We start from the raw sequence: 20,272 nt of genomic DNA, 5'->3' as shown, positions 1-20,272 counted from the left end.
TGACGAAAGCTGTTCCCAGGTCAGGGTTTTCTTGGCTGATGAAGTTGCTGCCAAACTTATCCAGAGCCTGGGCATAGTTCTCCTCATTCTGGACATGGTCTAGTGGAGACAGAGGGAGAAAACCAGGGTTAGCATTCGGTTCAACAACAAGGGTGGTGGTGCTAGACTCGAACATCCCCTAATTCCCTTTATAGAGCACAACTTTTGATCAGGGCCCATAATGCTCTGGTCAAACGTAGTGCACTGCATAGGGAATAGGGTGCCATTTGGGAAACATCCACGGAGCGGTGATCGTGGTCGAGCATTGGAAAGGTTGACATCGGCCACCTGCCTACAAATGCAACAGCTCGGCGTGCCGTCGACTCGCTTTTGCCATTTCAATCAGGTTGTCAGACTGTCAGGCTCAACATGTATGGGTGAATCACGTAAACTGGGTGTAGGTGAATGGGTTGCAGAGGAGCATCGGTAGACTGCCATTTCATTAGGAAAAATGTATTGACGCATGACGCAATGGGGTCAGACTCCCATCCGTCGTTTTAGGAGTACAGCCCATCAGGGCCTTGTGTGTGCAAGTCTGCATTTCCCAGCATTGCTGCTTTCCCCATCATTCAAACAGTCGCACCCATCTGGACTTATCATTCATGTAGTAGGCATAAACCGAGCATCTGGACAGTGACTGGGATTGAACTGTATCCACTCTCAGACAGGAGCCCTGAGAGAGATGTCAGGTGAGAAGAGGCCCAGAAACCCCCTATTCAAGGCCCTAACAACCTCCAAATGAACTGACTTTATGTGGATAGAAGCTTGAAACTCTGTAATATTGAGATTCATAAGAGGGCATAATTACTCACCCAGACCAGTCTATTTATAGATAATAGCTTTTCAAGGTCTTTCACAAGCACATCCTTCCTCAAAATCCTCTCTGGGATTGGAACCGTTAACCCTCTGGTTAACGTGCCTAGAAAACTGAGAAAACTCACCTTGGCCTGAGCTGTAGATCGCCTTGACCGATTTCTTCACCTTCTGCAGCGCAGTCCTGTCCTGATCCAAAGCCTGTGAACACATAACGAGCGAGAGAGAGAGGGTGGTTAAGGACTTATAGTAGCATCACAGACTGGACTTTTGTAACCAAAAGACAACAACATTGTTATACTGTAAATGTTAGTAATTTCTGAGTATGAGGCTAACGCACTGAACCCCTATGAGCTATTTAGAGTGCTTGCATAAAAACGGGCATAACAACATACCAAATGCTGAAAAAGCACCAGTTGACCTAAATATGACATTCAAAATGGCCAACGGAATTCCAAACGGTTAGATTCAGTAGCATCATTAGGACAGTACTGCCCGAGGTGGAGCAGCTGTGTCTTACAATGCATCTCTTCTCCACTCTTCTGTGTTTCACAAGTGGAGAGCAAAACCCTGACAACATGCTATTCTGCTAGTCCTGCTATCCTGTCAAGGTTTAAACATCTATAAATCGTACAAATCTAGATCCTAAACGCATACACATGAGCGCACACATTTAGTATCTGTCCGAGGTCAAGATCACTGCCTTAGATTTACGTATTGATGAAATACGGGGAAACCCCCCAAAAAGCTCTGCTGTACCTCGAGTAATGAAGTTTCTAGCACTCATTTACATATTTGATTTATGATCTGTACTAGCACAGTGATTGAATCAAAGGCAGATGTTTGTTTACAGCCGGGCGGCCATGTTGTGTTTAGTGCTGCCTGGCCAGTGCTGCCTGGCCAGTGCTGCGTCCCAAATGGCATCCCATTCCCTTCATAGTGCACAACTTTGACCGGACTCCTATGGGCCCCGGGTCAAAAGTAGTACACTATTACCGTATGGGAAATAGGGCGCCATTCGGGAGGCAGCCTGCGATACCGACCTCCAGATCCTCTCACCGCACAGAGCGTGCAATTAAGAGAACGCTGATGTCATGCTTTTATCGCCGCTGAGGGCAGAGCTACTCTGAAACTCTGTTCACAGCACTACTAACGCCTACATGGAAATGTGTTTGTTATCAAAAACTCTTGAGGAGAATTATGTGCAGAATCTCTGTGCGGAGCGAATGTTGAGTGAATGGTGTTTTTTCGATGCAGGAGTTTCTGTATCATTCGCCATTAGAGACAGATTCATTGACTGGGAGGTTGGATCTGCCAAAAACAAATGCTCAGTTAAATAGGATTTGATAGCATCACAAACAGTACTTTCACACACACACACACACACACACACACACACACACAGAGATCATCAATGAAAGCGCTTACGGTATTCTATCCTTCAGATTTCATTTTCACATACTGTACATGTGGATTTTAAAGTATTCCTGATCCACAGTAAATTAAGGTATATTTATGCTTTCCTCTTTCTCTGAGGTAAAAAACAATCCATATTTCACTCATTAAAACGGAAACTCACAGAACCATTACATTGCCACATTCACTTATGGAGAAGATAAACACCAACATAAATACACTACTTTAGGACCGGAGGGAAGGCACGCTACAACGTTGGTGGAGCTCATTAAATTTCATGCATTTTAATTAAGCCCGGCCTCAGTTGGCTCCCGGACAGTTTAACGTGGCTCTTCCCCAATTACGGCTACAGCAGTGCATGGCCCTGGGGCCCTCTCTCCCAGGGCACTGTGCTTTGATCTCTCTCCCTCTCTCTCTCTCTAACACAGGAGCCCGACCTGGCTCAAGTGCATATACCATTGCCTACATACAAATACTCACCTACAGTAAGTAATCTTAAATTTCAGCGTGGTCCTATCTAGACTAGAATATAAAATGAGTGTGTGATGTGTACGCGCGAAGACGGAAACCCTGTAGAGAGTGATATTGGTACAATCAACACCCCAATCATAAATCTGAGCCTATACCATCCAACACGTTTCTTTGGCTCTCGCAGTACTCCATTGTCTACAATCTAGCAAACAACCTGTTTATCCCGAAGTCTCTTTTCGTCTTAGAGAAATACTAAATGATCATGATACTGCAGACCAAGGACACCGACAAGGTCAGAGACACCATGGTGGACCCCCTGACACCCTAATCCAGGAATGGTTATTCAGTGAGGCAGTAGAGTGAGATGACTTCTCCGGAGAGAACAAAGGCAAGGCGGGCAGCAGCAGGCAGACTGCCTCTCTAATGGTGTTATAGGGGGAGAGAGAGAGAGAGTTAGAGGGAGGGACACAGAGAGAGAGAGAGAGAGAGAGAGAGAGAGAGAGGAGCAGCTGGCACCCCCGCCAAAGTTCACCCATAATCCTCTCTGTGTCTGCTTTGTCCTAATTAAATATTCCGCTTTGATATGAACATGATTTTACATTAATACGGAACATGCTACGTCGACTTGGCGTTACAAGGGCAGGGATGTCGGATGATGTGTGTGTTGGGTACCCAGGGTCCTTGCGACTGCAGGATTAGGGTTTTTAGAGGCATTTGTCCTATAGCACCAGCATCAGTTTTCCCACAGAGTGCACCACAGTGTGGATGCCATTTGATGACATTTATAATTGACGACGAAGCGACATACAGTATGTGTCGGCCGTATGGATTTCAGTTACGAATGAGCAATGTCAATCATCAACGACATTACTGCCATTCAAAATAGCTAGGCCTACATATTCATCACAGCAGTACACTTTGAGATGCTTTCAGGAAAATTCACGCCCGATATCCGCACATTCTCATTCCACATTTGTTGGTTTGCTGTAAAATATGCGACCAAGTGTCAAAGAGGAGAAACGCTAGATGTGTAGGAGGGAAGTCGATTTGGCTTTTAGCATTCAGCTCAGTCTCCAAGGGACAAAATAGTTAAATGGAACACAGCTCACTTGGCACAGAGTCCTCTGCACCCCCTGGCAACCAGTAAGAATGCATCTCAACTCTTGCAAGAATGCCTCACAAAGCCTGCAAACTATTCAATATAGTCAATGCTTTGTTCTGATCGACCAACGTTAAGCTCTGACACAGCCTAGTGTGATTGGTGAGTGTGTGGGCCAATGAGTGCAGATCTAGATCTGAATACTCAACTCAAAACAAGAGTTGGAGGATCGAGATGTATTATACCTCATTTCCTAAAAAGGGATCCTACAGCAGCTCAAAGTACATGTTCCTGTGCAGATTCCCCTGTGAAACGCCTATGACCATGAAAGCCCACTTTGTGCTGCAGTGGATTCACACAAGTCAGAGTCAGCATGCTGTTAAAGTGCCAGTACGTCCTCGCAGGGACAAGAACCCAACCCAAAGAGGTCAAGGACCCAGCAGGGAGAGGTCAGAGGTGAAGGACAGTGTGATGGGACACGGAAGGGCAGAGATGCTGCAACTTCAACACTTCCTGGAGTTCCTGCCTTATCCTCCCAGTGCAGAGCAGACCTGGCATTTGCCCTCCAGCCCTCCTTCCACAGGAAACAGGAAGCAGCAAGCCTGACTGTCTCTGAGCAGCCACCATGTCCTGGTCTGGTCTCTCTCTTAGTTATGACCAATGTTCCCTCTAAGCGGAGCACATGAGCAGGCGTACAGCTCCCCCGAGACTGCTGCGCAGAAGAAATATCAGCCTGCACAGAGAAGCACGAGATTGAACTTCACTCAACTTTCTGGAGTTTTCCCCTTTAGTTAACGCTATCAACGTTTCCCTTTACTGTGGGAATTGTGATCGAATCAATGCAATATTAGCCACTTTCAATGCAACATACCAGAGAAAATACAAACTATGCAGGATTTTTTGTTGTTGTAGGCAGAAGGCATCGGAGTAGGATTCTATTGCATTGACATTCACGACTCAGCCCGTACTCAACACAGACCAGTGCAGCATAACCAATCAGAGCTTCAGTAGGCATTTATGCATATAGACCATTGCCATATATGGATATGTGCCATTCACTTTGAACTGGACTGTGTTTACAACATGAGCGGTCGTGAGGAGATACACTTGTTTTGAGATCAAAGCGAGAGCTGCATGTAGCCATGTGTGCACATTTTGTTCACATCCTTTGCTAGTTAGTAAGATATTAGCCCAGTTAAAAATAATTTGTAGTCACCAATGTGGGAGTGATTGCTTCCTACAAGAGCATAAAACGTGTACATTTCTAGATATATTCTTTGGTCTTAGAGGGGCAGTGTTGTATTTTGAGACAGGCTTGAATAAGCTAAGCAGCAAATAGGTGGAGAGTATGGGAATAATAATGGTATGGGAATAATAATGCATTTTATTTTGTAAAGTGGTTTCTTGCATCAAACAACACGACAACATTTTCAGTCACCTTCTTGTCTGAAGGACAAGTGAATAAACAGGTGAATGTATGTATGTATGTATGTTTTTTTTTTTATAAGTCTCATGGCATGTAGGCTACATTGAACACCACACACATTGTCTGCTACTGTAGGTTGGATGATAGAACAGCTATTTCCATGTCAACATGTTATGGGATGTATTTTCTTCATTATTTTTGATGGTAGGCCACTCTGGTAGGCCTATATTATGACCAAATAGCAACAGTAAACTACTTGGCCACTGTTAAAACTGTAACTTAAAGCAGGTAAACCCTCAGTATTCACAGTAAACCTGCGCCGGAAGTTGCACAGATTTTCACAACATTCAAGTTAGCTCTCAGCAGACCAGAAATTTGCTCAGTGCAGAAAAAAGGGAACATTGGTTATGACACCATGGTATTTCACTGACAACTTAAAAAAACATGTTTTCCTTGAGAAATAAAAAAAAAAAACACCCAGGGGATCTTTTTGTTAATTTACTGTGAAATTTGTGGATGACAAATTTCTCTGTCAATTGGTATTCCTCGCTCAGTTCATAAATGTGTCTCCCTTTAACCTCAACTCCCTCCTTTTCCCAGAGGTGCACAGACAGTAGTGCAATTGCCATGGAGATGGGATTGAGCTGCCTCGCACATCAACTCAACATTCTTAATTCCGTAGATTCTGGGAGGTTTCTCTAGTCTAACCAGCTGTCTGTCTGTCTGTCTGTCTGCCTGCCTGCCTGCCTGCCTGCCTGCATGCCAGCCAGCCAGCCGTGAGAATCAGATCTGCCAGTGTACCGTTCTCTTTCTCAGACCCAGTGAGTGGGTCATGACAGACTGCTTGGCCGGCAGGTTGGGCCAGTAACCGAAAGGTCGCTGGTTGGAATCCCTTAGCTGACAAGGTGAAAAATCTGTCAATTTGCCCTCTAGCAAGACACTTAACCCTAATTGCTCCTGTAAGTCGCTCTGGATATGAGCATCTGCTAATTGGCTTCAAGGTGGCAGCCCAACACTGTACTTTACAAATGTTTTGCCAATTGTCTCACAAAAAGCGTAAACTTTTACGTATGCTGATGACTGAACACACCAGACATCAGCACCTACAGCCAGCGTGAATTCACTGAGACTCTTAGCAAGGAGCTACCGTCAGTGTCAGAATGGGTAATTAACAATAAACAGGTCTTAAATACATCTAAAACCAAAAGCATTTTATTCGGTTTAAAGCCTTCTCCTAGACCTAAACCTCAACTGGAGCCGTGTTGTAAAGGGTGTGACCGTTGAAGAAAGCTGAACTCCCAGGAGTAACATTGGATGGTCAGTTATCATGTTCAAGATGGGGAGAGGTATGTCTGTTATTAAAAAAAAAAGATGTTCTGTGTTTTGGAAACACAGATCAACTATACTAGGCTTTGATCTCATCCCATCTTGATTACTGGCCAGTAATACGGTCGAGTGCTGCAAAGAAAAACGCAGCAAAGCTGCATCTGGCTCAAAACCAAGCAGCCCGCCGTGTCCTTAACTGCACACACAGAACTAACATCGACAACATGGATGACAGTCTTTCATGGTTGAGGGGAACTTGACTACTTCTTTTTTAATTTTTTTAAAGAACACCACTTGTGTAACCTTCAAATGAAACCCCAAATGTTCTCGAACTTTGGAATTTCATTTAAAGTCATAATTGTCATATCTGGCAGAGCACCCAGCTATTAAAGCGAGATAGTGCACCTGTTACCCATGCCACAACACTTGTATAATCTATTTGCATTCACTTCAAACAGACATACATACCACACCAGACACGCCACTATGGGGTATCTTCACGGTACACAAACCAAAAACAGATTTAACGCATTGCTCAGTTATGTATAGAGCCATTCCATCGTGGAATGCTCTGCCACCAGAGATTACTCAGGCAAAAAGATTTAGCTTTTAACTTTTTTTTTTTTAAAGATCTAAAGATCTTATGTATAAGAATATGAATATGTACAGTTGATGTCGGAAGTTTACATACACTTAGGTTGGAGTCATTAAAACTCGTTTTTCAACTACTCCACAAATTTCAAACTATAGTTTTGGCAAGTCGGTTAGGACATCTACTTTCTGCATGACACAAGTAATTCTTCCAACAATTGTTTACAGACAAATTTTTTCACTTATAATTCACTGTATCACAATTCCAGTGGGTCAGAAGGTTACATACACTAAGTTGACTGTGCCTTTAAACAGCTTGGAAAATTCCAGAAAATTATGTCATGGCTTTAGATGCTTCTGATAGGCTAATTGACATAATTTGAGTCATTTGGAGGTGTACCTGTGGATGTACAGTATTTAAAGGCCTACCTACAAGCTCAGTGCCTCTTTGCTTAACATCATGGGAAAATCAAAAGAAATCAGCCAAAACCTCAGCAAAAAAATTGTGGACCTCCGCAAGTCTGGTTCATCCTTGGGAGCAATTTTCAAATGTTCATCATTACAAACAATAGTACGCAAGTATAAACACCACGGGACCACGCAGCCGTCATACCACTCAGGAAGGAGTCGCCTTCTGTCTCCTAGAGATGAACATACTTTGGTGCAAAAAGAGCAAATCAATCCCAGAACAACAGCAAAGGACCTTGTGAAGATGCTGGAGGAAACAGGTACAAAGGTATCTATATATCCACAGTAAAACGAGTCCTTTATCGACATAACCTGAAAGGCCTCTTAGCAAGGAAGAAGCCACTGCTTCAAAACCGCCATAAAAAAGCCAGACTACGGTTTGCAACTGCACATGGGGCGAAAGAACATACTTTTTGGAGAAATGTCCTCTGGTCTGATGAAACAAAAATAGAACTGTTTGGCCAAAATGTTATGTTTGGATGAAAAAGGGGCAGGCTTGAAGCCGAAGAACACCATCCCAACCGTGAAGCACGGGGATGCTTTCCTGCAGAAGGGACTGGTGCACTTCACAAAATAGAACGACGGAAAATTATGTGGATATATTGAAGCAACATTTCAAGCTTGGTCGCAAATGGCTCTTCCAAATGGACAATGACCCCAAGCATACTTCCAAAGTTGTGGCAAAATGGCTTAAGGACAACAAAGTCAAGGTATTGGAGTGGCCATCACAAAGCCCTGACCTCAATCCTATAGAAAATTTGTGGGCAGAACTGAAAAAGCATGTGCGAGCAAGGAGGCCTACAAACCTGACTCAGTTACACCAGCTCTGTCAGGAGGAATGGGCCAAAATTCACCCAACTTATTGTGAGAAGCTTGTGGAAGGCTACCCAAAACGACATTTGACCCAAGTGAAACAATTTAAAAGGCAACGCTACCAAATACTAATTGAGTGTATGTAAACTTCTGACCCACTGGGAATATGATGAAAGAAATAAAAGCTGAAAAAAATAATTCTATCTACTATTATTCTGACTTTCACATTCTTAAAATAAAGTAGTGATCCTAACTAACCTTAGACAGGGAATTTATACTAGGATTAAATGAAAAACGGAGTTTAAATGTATTTGGCTAAGGTGTATGTAAACTTCTGACTTCAACTGTATATATGAATCGTGGATAAATAATATTTTTGTTGTCTCTTCGTGTCATTCTTATACAGTGCACTTGGAAAGTATTCAGGCCTCTTGACTTTTTCCACATTTTGTTACTTTACAGCCTTATTCTAAAATAGATTACATACATGTTTTCCTCATCAAAGTACTGAGTAAAGGGAAAGGAAAGGGAAAGAGGGATACCTAGTCAGTTGTACAACTGAATGCATTCAACTGAAATGTGTCTTCCGCATTTAACCCAACCCCTCTGAAAGGGTCTGAATAATTATGTAAATGTGATACACGTCATGGGGAATTGTGTGATACACCTACTTTTCAGCAGCAGGGACTGTGAGACTAGTCAAAAGGGGGAAAAAACGATTGAATCCATTTTAGAACAAGTCTGTAACATAACAAAATGTGGAAAAAGTGCAGTTGGAAAGTATTCAGACGCCTTGACATTTTCATATTTAGTTATGTTACAGCCTTTTTCAAAAATGTATGAAATTGTATTTTTCCCTCTGACTCGTCTCCCAGTCCCTGATGCTGAAAAACATTCCCACAGCATGATGCTGCTACCACCATGCTTCACCGTAGGGATGGTGCCAGGTTTCCTCCAGATGTGACACTTGGCATTCAGGCCAAAGAGTTCAATTTTGGTTTCGCCAGACTAAAGAATCTTGTTTCTCATGGTCTGAGAGTCCTTTGAGTGCCTTTTGGCTAACTCCAAGTGGGCTGTCATGTGCCTTTTACTGAGGAGTGGCTTCCGTCTGGCCACTCTGCCTTTTACTGAGGAGTGGCTTCCGTCTGGCCACTACCATAAAGGCCTGATTGGTGGAGTGCTGCAGAGATGGTTGTTCTTCTGGAAGGTTCTACCATCTCCACAAAGGAACTCTGGAGCTCTGTCAGAGTGACCATCGGTTCTTGGTCACCTCCCTGACAAAGGCCCTTCTCCCCCAATTACTCAGTTTGGCCCGGGTGGCCAGCTCTAGGAAGAGTCTTGGTGGTTACAAACTTCTGCCATTTAAGAATGATGGAGGCCACTGTGTCCTTAGGGACCTTCAATGCTGCAGAAATGTTTTGGTACCCTTCCCCAGATCTGTGCCTTGACATAATCTTGTCTACGGACAATTCCTTCGACCTCATGGCTTGGTTTTTGCTCTGACATGCACTGTCAACTGTCGGACCTTATATAGACAGGTGTGTGCCTTTCCAAATAATGTCCAATCAATTGAATTTACCACTAGTGGACTCCAATCAAGTAGAAACATCTCAAGGATGATCAATGGAAACAGGATGCACCGGAGCTCAATTTCGAGTCTCATAGCAAAGGGTCTGAATACATGTAAATAAGGTGTTTCTGTTTTTTACCGTCCCAAAATGTTTTGCATGTCAGCGGTCAAGTTTTCAAGATATTGGACTTTCAAGAAGCAAAGTGTCACCGGCCACATCCTCATGATGCAAAATGGACAGTGGACAATAAAAATGTAGTTTTTGAGTGGATCTTCCCTTTAACCTCCCCTTACTTTGAGACTTTCATTTTAGAACTTCACCTCTATGCACTCAAATGTGATCACACAAGCACAGGACACAGAAAATCGAAAGACCGATACATCTTGAAGGTGAGCCAAGTACAAAACTGATGACATGGGGGAAATGTGTCATCATGCCTCGCGGCGAGCGCGTAAGTGTTGAGTGGAGGTCAAACCAGCGTGGCTCGAGCAAACTTCAGTAAGTCAATCATTAAGACGCCAAAGAGTGGTTTGACTTTGACAAGATGCATATGCCTCTAGAACTGAACGTTGTCTTCCCCATTGCATTTTGTCCGAAAATGGGGCGCGATTCTAACAGGAAAGGCGGAGAACAGTTTTCCATTGGCAGGACACAAGTGAACATCCCTTTCTCTGGCCTGGAGCTGGGGGAAGCCTGAACGCTCCCAGTCAGGAAGATTTAAATAAGAGGATTTAACATTTCCAAAGGTCAGACTATGTCACACAGAACAATTTAAGGCAGCTTTTGGGTGGAGAACTGAAGAGAACCAAATGCTCAGCATAACACACCCCAGACGTTGAGTGAAAATAGAATTAGCAAATTAAAGAGCAAGGCAATGGGCCCTAACACGGTAAACTTTGAGGGACATTGGTGGTGCAAGAACCTCTTCTATACAGTAGGCTAACATATGGAACAAGGGTACTTCACTTGTAGGGACTTAGGAAGACGAACCAATCATTGATGCCAGAGAGTGTCATAGGGCCTAGGGAGAGTGTCCTAGCCCTAACTCAGCTGTTGGTGTTGGCCAGAGAGGGAGGCAGGGCAGGGAAGGGAACATATGTTGAGTAGAGGCTGGCTGCTCAGCTGGCTTGGCTGTGGTTGGTCTGAACAGGCAATGGAGGAGGACTGTGAGGCAGCTTCCGGTGTTGAGAGGAGACTGACTGCTTGTCAGGACTGGAGAAGTGGAGTACACAAACCATCGTGTGTTACCACACTGGTGACTTCCTACATCTCTACATCCTTCTCTTGTGAGCGTATTTCATCACACCATACACCACTGCCCACATGGGCTCAAACAAGCATAACTTTATCAATCTCATGTTGGAGTCAGTCATAATTCATAAATGAGGAACAGTAAGCCGCCCTATATAGTTCCATTATATCATTATTCATATGAATGGAACAAACTGAGACTGGGGACTCAGTGATGATTAAAACATGACAGCGTCAGCCACATCTCCAAAAGTAGCTCCATTTAGAGGAGTGAGAATAGAAACACAAGGGGGGAGCAGAGGGATTTTCAGGGCAAACATTCACCACGAAGCTATTCGCATGAGGCTGAATTGCCTGCCGGGACCCCAGAGAAACAAAGGTTTTTGTCATAAACTCAACTGTCCCCACCAACCTCAATTATGACAGTCACCAAGTCCATGATTAAATCCTCCTTTCACTAGATGTGGGATATTTATTTGACCTTTATTTAACTAGGCAAGTCTTGTTATTATTTTCAATGATGGCCTAGGAACAGTGGGTTAACAGGGCAGAATGACAAATTTGTACCTTGTCAACTCGGGGGTTTGAACTTGCAACCTTGCGGTTACTAGTCCAACACTCTAACCACTAGGCTACCCTGCCACCCCAGGGATATGCTTGCTTAGCGCTCACCTGAATACAATGGAGAGCAGGTTAACTGGAGGGTTGCTTGAGGTTACCTTTAAAGCAAAGATTAAGAGGAAATTCCTTTTGAGCAAATGTTTACATTTTAAAGAGTACAAGACCTCTTAGCTAAATTCCTTCTCCGTCTATTTAATTCAAAAATAAATATTTTAGATGCAATAAAAACACCTTCTGTTGTTATCAACCATCAAGCAAATTTGAATTATTTAGAACACCGTCAGCCAGGAGGGAAATCATCTGAAAACACTCCGACTGTCACAAAGGCTCCAAGAATCTCTCTCACTAATGTGGTGTAGTTCAGAAATGAGGCCTGAGAGTATGAGCGCAGTAAGCTGAACCCCAAAATCCTCCAGTAACACAAACAAACCATTCAACTCAAAGTAACCATGGTTATCACTATTATCCCTCTTATCAGTGATCGGTGGATATCTCTACAAACTCAGCTTCCGTCCCTCAACCCACAATGCAGTAGATCCAAAGGTATCTGGCTGTGACAGCCAAGGGGACGAGCCGCTCACTCCGCTTCGATAAAACGCCCAATCAGAAGTAGCGCATTATTTCTAGTCCCTGAGTGGTTGCATTCCATTTCACACCACATGGCCTTGAGCCCTGTACCAGAGTCGCAGCCTACATTCCTGCGCTTTACAGCATTCCTTGGAGTTTTCTGTGGACGTGTATCAAGTTTCACAGATTATGGGAGTCCGTAGGTGTATCCATTCCCACTGGCCACGGTGATAGACACACACTTGAGCAATAGGCTATATCAAACAGGGATATGTTCACCGATTATGTCCTCGGTATATCCTCACAGCCTCAGACATGGCCTCCCCTCTACCGCATAATGTGTGACGACCCTCCCACTCTGTCTGCCGAATCCTTTCTCTTTGCTCTTGTTTTCCTTAATAGGATGTCGGTGGGCGGAGCCGGGAGGGTCGTCAGAGAAATGGGACACACCTGGGCTCGGGTGTGTCCCAGGATAAATGCACCTCTTCCCCATTCATTGGAGAGGCTCTCTCCATGCAGACACCTCTATCGATTTTCTTGTGGCCTTTTGCTTTGGCACCTTTCAACACCTCGCATTATCACATTTATGCATGCAAAACACTCACTTACACTACTGATTGCACACACCATTGTTAATTGTATTTAGTTTACTTTATTTAATAAATATATTTTGTTATTCCTTGTCTCCACGTTGTCTCCCTTTTGTTACGAACTTTGAGCCGGTTCGTGACAAATGTCACTAAAGAACTAAAGCCATTCAGGAGATAACCATAGCTGAAATATTGGTGTATCCTAGACCTGCTAGACAATATCATTGTCATGTTATAAGACTTCCTCTCATTGTTATCTAGTTGCTATCAACCGTCCTAAGGCAGTGTTGATGCAGTTCCAGGGGGCAGAGCCGGCTCTACGTGGCGGCAAAGCTGGGCATTGACCACCCAGATAGTATTTGTGCCCCCACCTCCCCCAGTTTTGTTTCCCCATAAACATAACAAATGATATATGAATCACAATGACCAGTTTTGCTAATGTAGTGTTGTCGGGCCTGCTAGTAGCACAGACCGGAACAGAAGCTTTGCCAGGTGCGCACTCATGATTTGGGGGGGGGGTTATAATGTAATATTTTGTTGTTAAAATCCCTAAATGCATTCTGATTGGGCACCTAGCCATGCGATGTCATAAGGTACCACCTTCATTACCTTGTTTAGATAAATCATTGGATCCCACCTGGGGTGTGGTTACATTAACCGTTTTTTTCTCACAGAGAAGGGGAAAGTTGTTTACTTTTCCAGATCGCTGCAGCTAATAATAGGCTAAATAGTAGCTACTAGCTTCGGTAAATTTGGGTAGCCGCGAGCTGAATCATTTTAGCTGGCTAAGCAGCGTGGGTATCCAAACATGGCTGGATACTGCCAAGAGCAAAAAAAACAGGGGACCCCCACATCAAGAGCGATTCCGAGCTCAATGAGCAGCCTGCTGGCCCAACCACCGAGGTTCAGCATGTTACATCGACGAACATCCCAGCTTGTCGAGCAGGCATTTGAGAGGGACCTGACAAGTACATTTCGCCAGGAAGGAGAATGGAATCAGAAACTTCTCATGAGGTTCAGCACAGCATGGAGGAGGCTGCAACTCATCTAAATGGTAAGCTACAACCTTTATGGCCCTGGCCGCCGTGCCAGAATTATTCATTCATTGGTTGACCCAAACGTAAGCCCACTGGTTGTTTGGATTTTTTTAATGTAATGTATAGTTTAGGCCTTTGCTTTTTACTTCAATGCATCTTTTGGATTTATCTGTGATTCTTAATGTCATTGCTTGCTTTTGCGGTTCTCATTGTTATTGATAGATGTCCAGCTTTGTATTATTTGACGGGTATCGGGACAATTACCAATGTAGCCTATTGGTTGTGCTCTGAGGTGATGTTAAACTCGGTCCCGTGTGGCTCAGTTGGTAGAGCATGGCACTTGCAACGCCAGGGTTTTGGGTTCAATTTCTACGGGGGACCAGTAGAAAAAAGTATGAAAATGTATGCGCTCACTACTGCAAGTCGCTCTGGATAAGAGCGTCTGCTAAATGACTAAGATGTCAAATTGGCAGTGCATCTAACGTTACCCTTTCATCGCGCTGACTGGCCGTAGCCTTCTGTCCATGGTCCTGAATTGATGGTTACGGTGTGTGCCGTTTTAATGAGTCCATCTTGGTCTACCAGTCTTCGTGGGGCTTCTCTTCAACATCGCATGCTTTCTTGTGTGCAAAATGACAGTAGTTGTATATATGGCTGCATTTCAAACAGGCCTCCATTTTAGTACATTTGGTATGTAGGACCAATACCGCCTGTAGCCTAAATCACTCGGTTATCATTCATCGCATTACACAGTCGTCGCGTGATAGGCTACTGTAAAAGGGATGTCAATACCATGAAAACGACATAGTCTACTTTGTTCACCCCCTCCCTGCTCTCTTGCTATAGCGTGTGTGTGAGTTCCTATCGGAATGGGCATTTACTCTTAATCGCGGCAGATTCAAATGAGCTACTGTTGTGTAGGACATTTCACATCAGCTATGACTATAGAATACGCACTTAGTCTGATTTAGCTTGCTTTTCTGGAACTTGATACTGTCCCACGGAGAAGTGGCGCCTTGATTACGCTCATTGCGCAGCTCCACAAATTTGACAGAAATGTAATCTAAGTTGTAATTATTGAAGTTGAAGCGATGAAGCCTGTCAGAATCGTTGATAAGCTAGTGGTGCTCATCGAGCTGATCTTCACGTGTTGGTAGGCGCAAATGATGTGCAGGCCTTCTACTCCAGATATGGCGGCATTTTCGATACACATGTCGCATTGGGGACGCATATCATTCGCGTGTTATTATACAAAGCGACGGTTTGTTGACTGTGTACGGCTACATTTCATATACATTTTTTGTACCTACAGTATGAGAAGTAGTAAGACCAATCTACCTTGTTTTATTAGAGCTCTAAAGCAATACTAGTTGTGCGCCCCCCCCACCTCACGTGGATTTAAAAAGCCCCCTCGGGCATGTCATCCTGGAGCCGGGCCTGCCAGGGGGGCAGAGTGACCTCTGTAGGCTCTAGGAAAGCCTTGCCGTTCAAACGGAGCAAGCGTGTGTAAATCCACATCTGAGCCAACAAGCCATCCCCTGGCAGGCATGTTCAGCACTTCAGATGAAACACTATATCAAGTGCCCAGCTGACAACACACACACGGTCCCAGGCACAACACCATTGTGTCCTCTTGAAACAGAGTCAGCCTTGGAGTATTTCCCCCTCAGGCCAGGAGAGGAGCATGCATCAGTGAGCATTGAGCAGTGCTGCCTTCCTCCAACCCCCAGGCCAGTTCTAGAGGAAGGCCATTGACCCAAGCACTCACAAACTCAGAGAAGAGGGGCTTGTTCATTATTAAAGAAAAGCAGATTTAAGCTATTTTGTTTCAAAACTGGTTCAGACATGCATCCCATTGCCAATTTGCCACGCCTCAGGATGAAGAGGTGTTGTGACCCGGTTAAGACCTCAAAACATCCTTCCCAAACCTCCTTAAAGAAATCCTCCAGCGATATTTCGAATCTATCTGTGGCGTGCCTCTTTCACAGTGGGAGGGTTTTGGGCTTTGTGTTCGGATGCTGTTTCAGTTGCTTGTTTGTTGGTTTGTTTGCTGTCTGAGAGACCAAGGGATTTGGATAATCAGTCTCTGGCCCGGGCTTCCAGCTGTTGGCCTACCTTCTCTTCCTGCCACAGCTGCACTGCATATATCATCAAGGGCTATTAGCAGACAGCGGATTAGCCCCTGACCAGGCTTAGCTCCGGCAGTGGGGCTGTCAGGGCTCTGATCCCTGCTCGTTCTCTGATTTATGCAAAGGGAGGGTGGGGGATACTGAGTGGCCACTGTTGTTAAATGGACTCAGACATGGACTCAAGACACCCCCACTGCCTGATCGCCAGCCTTCTCCTCTAACTCTCTAATGGAACTCAGCAACAAGAGTCATCAGATACTATAGGCTTATATGGTACTTTTAAACAGTGAACTACGATTTGACCCCCCTTGTGTTACCATGGGAGATACTGCTTCGCTCGGGGGATTATGAGTCAGATTTCTAAGGCTGACAGTTTACCTAACGAGCACTTTTTATAGGACAGCCTTTGCTTGCACTTTTTGTTTTGTGGTTGAACTAGGATGGAAAATGTGATGGGCCGTCAGTGAGAGAGAGCCAAGTCATGCAATATGCCGATAAACACTGTTCTGTTTAATTTGCCTGCATGTGACACAAGGGGACAAATTCTAAAAAGCCTCAACTTAATCAATAATTCAGCTAGCAACATCTGTCCTGAGTTGTGAATGTTGTTGAAGTAAGAAGCCTGCATATAGCCTGCATTCACTTTGTTACGTAAAACCCGGATATGACGAAACCTGTCTCGTTCTCTTGAATTATTCAAAGTGTTCACAAGACTTGTTCTCAATAGGAACATTGCATCATACCAAAGCGAAAAATGTAGGCTAGAACAGATCTTTCTCGTCGCTGGTTGTAAGAAAAACCATGCAAAAAAAAAAAAGCTGAAAACCACATCGATATACAGTTTCCTATTCTGTCCCTAAAGGTAGATATTCAAACAGCTGGTGTCTCCATTTTATGGTTTACCAAAAGGTCTTGGGTAGCCTCTCCCAGTTTAATATGGGGGGCTGGCAGATGGATCCACTGTTTTCTAATTAGATATGTTGCACGTGAGGATAAACATGTGCATCTCACTCAGGCACATTGAGATGGAATCTCCTTCAAGTGTAAACAACATGTCAAAACAAATGTGTGTCATCGTGGGCCAACGGTGTTACGTTTACATGTCGTTTGGAAGGAGGCCCACAAATGAAGTTGTGTCATACATATCCTGAGGTATGCAGCAGATTTTCTCAGTAAAGTAGACCCTGAAGCAGGTTTTCCGGCAACATTTTAATTGAAATTTACCGGAAGCAAATGCATTGGGTGCGTAACCTGATTAGGGCGTCTGCCCACTCTGCTCAGAATGACATAAATCACATTTCGATTATGGTCATTCATATTAGCAGAACATAGAAATCGAGGATGCAACGACGTGCGGTCCTTCTTACCGAATTCTGATGCACACTTTGAAGATGTTAGAATAACTGTCCACATGTACGTTTCCTCAGCCAACAAGACGAGTAATGAACAGCAAAATTACTAGCCTACTATCCCCATAGTAGAAAAGTTGACCTATTCAATTGGTCAGCTTGTCGAGAAAGAAATAGCCTATTCCAAACGGACTCTGGGACAGTTGTGGGACGATAGATCCCAAATTCAAACAACCAGTAGGCCTAGTCTACATAAAATAAAATACGATGAGGCTGATGCAACATATCAAAATGTTTAGCTTAAAATTTTGATAAACTATTATTTCTTCACATTATAAGCGCAGCAGGTCTGGGCTACGTGTGAATGTTCGTTCCGTAATGCAATTAACGGGAAAACACTGTCAAACAGGACCGCACATGCGAGCGGTTTCATGTGACAGAGCTTAAAATATCCGTACACATTTAGAAAGAATAGAGATCTAATATGTAGCAACTAGCATGGGTTGCTAATATGATTAAGATTGTGCCTTTGGCTACTGGACAATGTAATAATGTTGATATAAAATAATTGCATCCACAGATAGGGTGTGATGTTGGCTAGGCTACTTTGAAGCAGGGTAAAACATGCCTCATAATATGTAGTAAAACGTTCAGGTTTCAAACAATTAAGTATGTGTTTTCTAAATGCATACTGCCTCCAGCTCATTGCAAAGTGGTGTGTGATGCACGTTGCCTCTGCATTTGCTGTGTGAGATGCTGTGGCAGCAGCTCTCATGCTGTCTGACAGATTTTTCGCTATCTGTATGCTGTACAAGTGTGATAAATAAGGTACTTAATGAATATACTGTACACACGCGCCAATTTAATTTCACAAAATGATGTGAATCAATCTATACACAATAAGCATTGGCCGGTCAAATGTATTGCCATCGACTTGTATTTCCATCAATGAATAGTTTAAAAAGCATTATTTCGCAATGGGATTTTCTTCTTCTTCTCCCGGACAGTTGGCCACCAGGAGTTTGATTTATTGACTTAAAAAAAATATATATACGTAGGCCAAAAGCTGACTATTACCGGCTAACGGAAACACTGTCCTGAAGCTATCATAAATCCTAATGCTGTGTGTAGACTGCCTGTCTGTGTGTCTATGCTGCGGTCCTTAAATCCTCTAATGAGCAGTACAATTAGCAACAGTCAACAGAGGTGCCATTTTTCTCTTTCATTCTACTGAAGAGCAAACAACACGACTATTTGTCCAATTCATGTCAGATGCTGACAGTCTCCTCAGGTCAGAATGACAGCAAAATTGTCACTCTCATAGCTTAACACCACTGAAATGGCTGGAGGGAATCAGTATTCATTTGAAACCATCCAATTGTGTCATTTTGACAAGATAGTATACTATCAATTTCACTCTTCGCCAGGTGGAAACTGAAATCAATTTCACAAAAAGTCACTTATCTGATGTTCCCAAAATGAAAGAAGGAAGAAATAAACGTTTAATTGTAACTGCCAAGAAATTCACAGTGTTTGGATAAGATGACTATGAAAAGACAAAGATTTGTCCTCACACTTCCACACTGATGTGGTGTGAGAGGCATGCTCAGAGGAATGCAAATCCACTGAGGGTTTCCCTTGTGTTCCAGGCGATGTTTCTCCCTGATTTAAACAGCTAACTCAATGACGCAAAGCACCATCTGTAGGGCAGAGACAAGGGAGGGCCTCACAAGGGAGTCTGGCTGGCTGGTTGTCCCGAATGTTCATGATTCAGTCATGTTGGATAAGAAGATACTAACTCAAAGATGCCAAGATCAGGGCAAGTTGGAACTACAAGTTTTTCATTAGAAAAAGCCAATATCTTCTTACGATTTCCCTAACAAAGGAAGGGAAGCTTAACTAAAGCCTGCCTGTACATGAAGTCCTCCTCTACACATTTTTCTGAACCTTTCAGGGAATTAAATTGCAGATGAGCATGAATATTTTCTAACCATTCTTCAGAACATTCCTTGTGTATTGTTGGGCACAGTAGTGGATTAACAATACCAGATTCCATTACTGCCCTCAACACCATAATGATGTCACTTCCTGTTATGCAAGACGTGCACAGCATTAGTATGCGGCTGCAGTTATTTCCTATTTCGTTTTAGCACTGATAGAAATATAAACAGTAAACATACGGTGCATTTGGAAAGTATTCAGATCCCTTGACTTTTCCACATTTTGATACATTACAGCCTTATTCTAAAATGGATGAAATAAAACATGTTCCTCATCAATCACAATACCCCATAATGAGAAAGCGAAAACAGGTTTTTAGATTATTATTATTTTTTTACAAATCTAGATTAAATAAAAAACTGAAATACCTTATTTACATAAGTATTCAGACCCGTTGCTATAAGACTCGAAATTGAGCTCAGGTGCATCCTGTTTCCATTGATCATCTTGAGATGTTTGTACAACTTGATTGGAGTCCACCTGTGGTTAATTCAATTGATTGGACATGATTTGGAAAGCCACACACCTGTCTATATAAAGATCCCACCGTTGACAGTGCATGTCAGAGCAAAAACCAAGCCATGAGGTCGAAGGAATTGTCTGTGGAGCTCTGAGACAGGATTGTGACGAGGCACAGATCTGGGGAAGGGTACCAAAAAATGTCTGCAGAATTGAAGGTCCCCAAGAACACAGT

The 20,272-nt window shown here is 43.5% G+C and overlaps 1 protein-coding gene across 3 annotated transcripts in view; it reads right to left on the bottom strand.

Moving 5' to 3' along the window:
- LOC115130349 (arf-GAP with SH3 domain, ANK repeat and PH domain-containing protein 1-like) overlaps positions 1-20,272 on the bottom strand; it is a 68,600-nt gene that overhangs the window by 41,477 nt on the left and 6,851 nt on the right. For all 3 annotated transcript variants that reach the window (XM_065019515.1, XM_065019516.1, XM_065019514.1), the window contains exons 4-5: positions 981-1,053; positions 1-99 (exon numbers count right to left, since the gene is read on the bottom strand). The exon at positions 1-99 is cut by the window's left edge and continues 47 nt beyond it. In XM_065019515.1, coding sequence (XP_064875587.1) covers positions 1-99; positions 981-1,053 — 172 coding nt within the window. The remainder of the gene's footprint in view (positions 100-980; positions 1,054-20,272) is intronic.

The sequence above is a fragment of the Oncorhynchus nerka genome, linkage group LG6, assembly GCF_034236695.1.
Source record: "Oncorhynchus nerka isolate Pitt River linkage group LG6, Oner_Uvic_2.0, whole genome shotgun sequence".
Lineage (NCBI taxonomy): Eukaryota > Metazoa > Chordata > Actinopteri > Salmoniformes > Salmonidae > Oncorhynchus > Oncorhynchus nerka.
The sequence above is the reverse complement of the archived record's forward strand: the minus strand, read 5'-3'. Positions and strand labels throughout refer to the sequence as shown.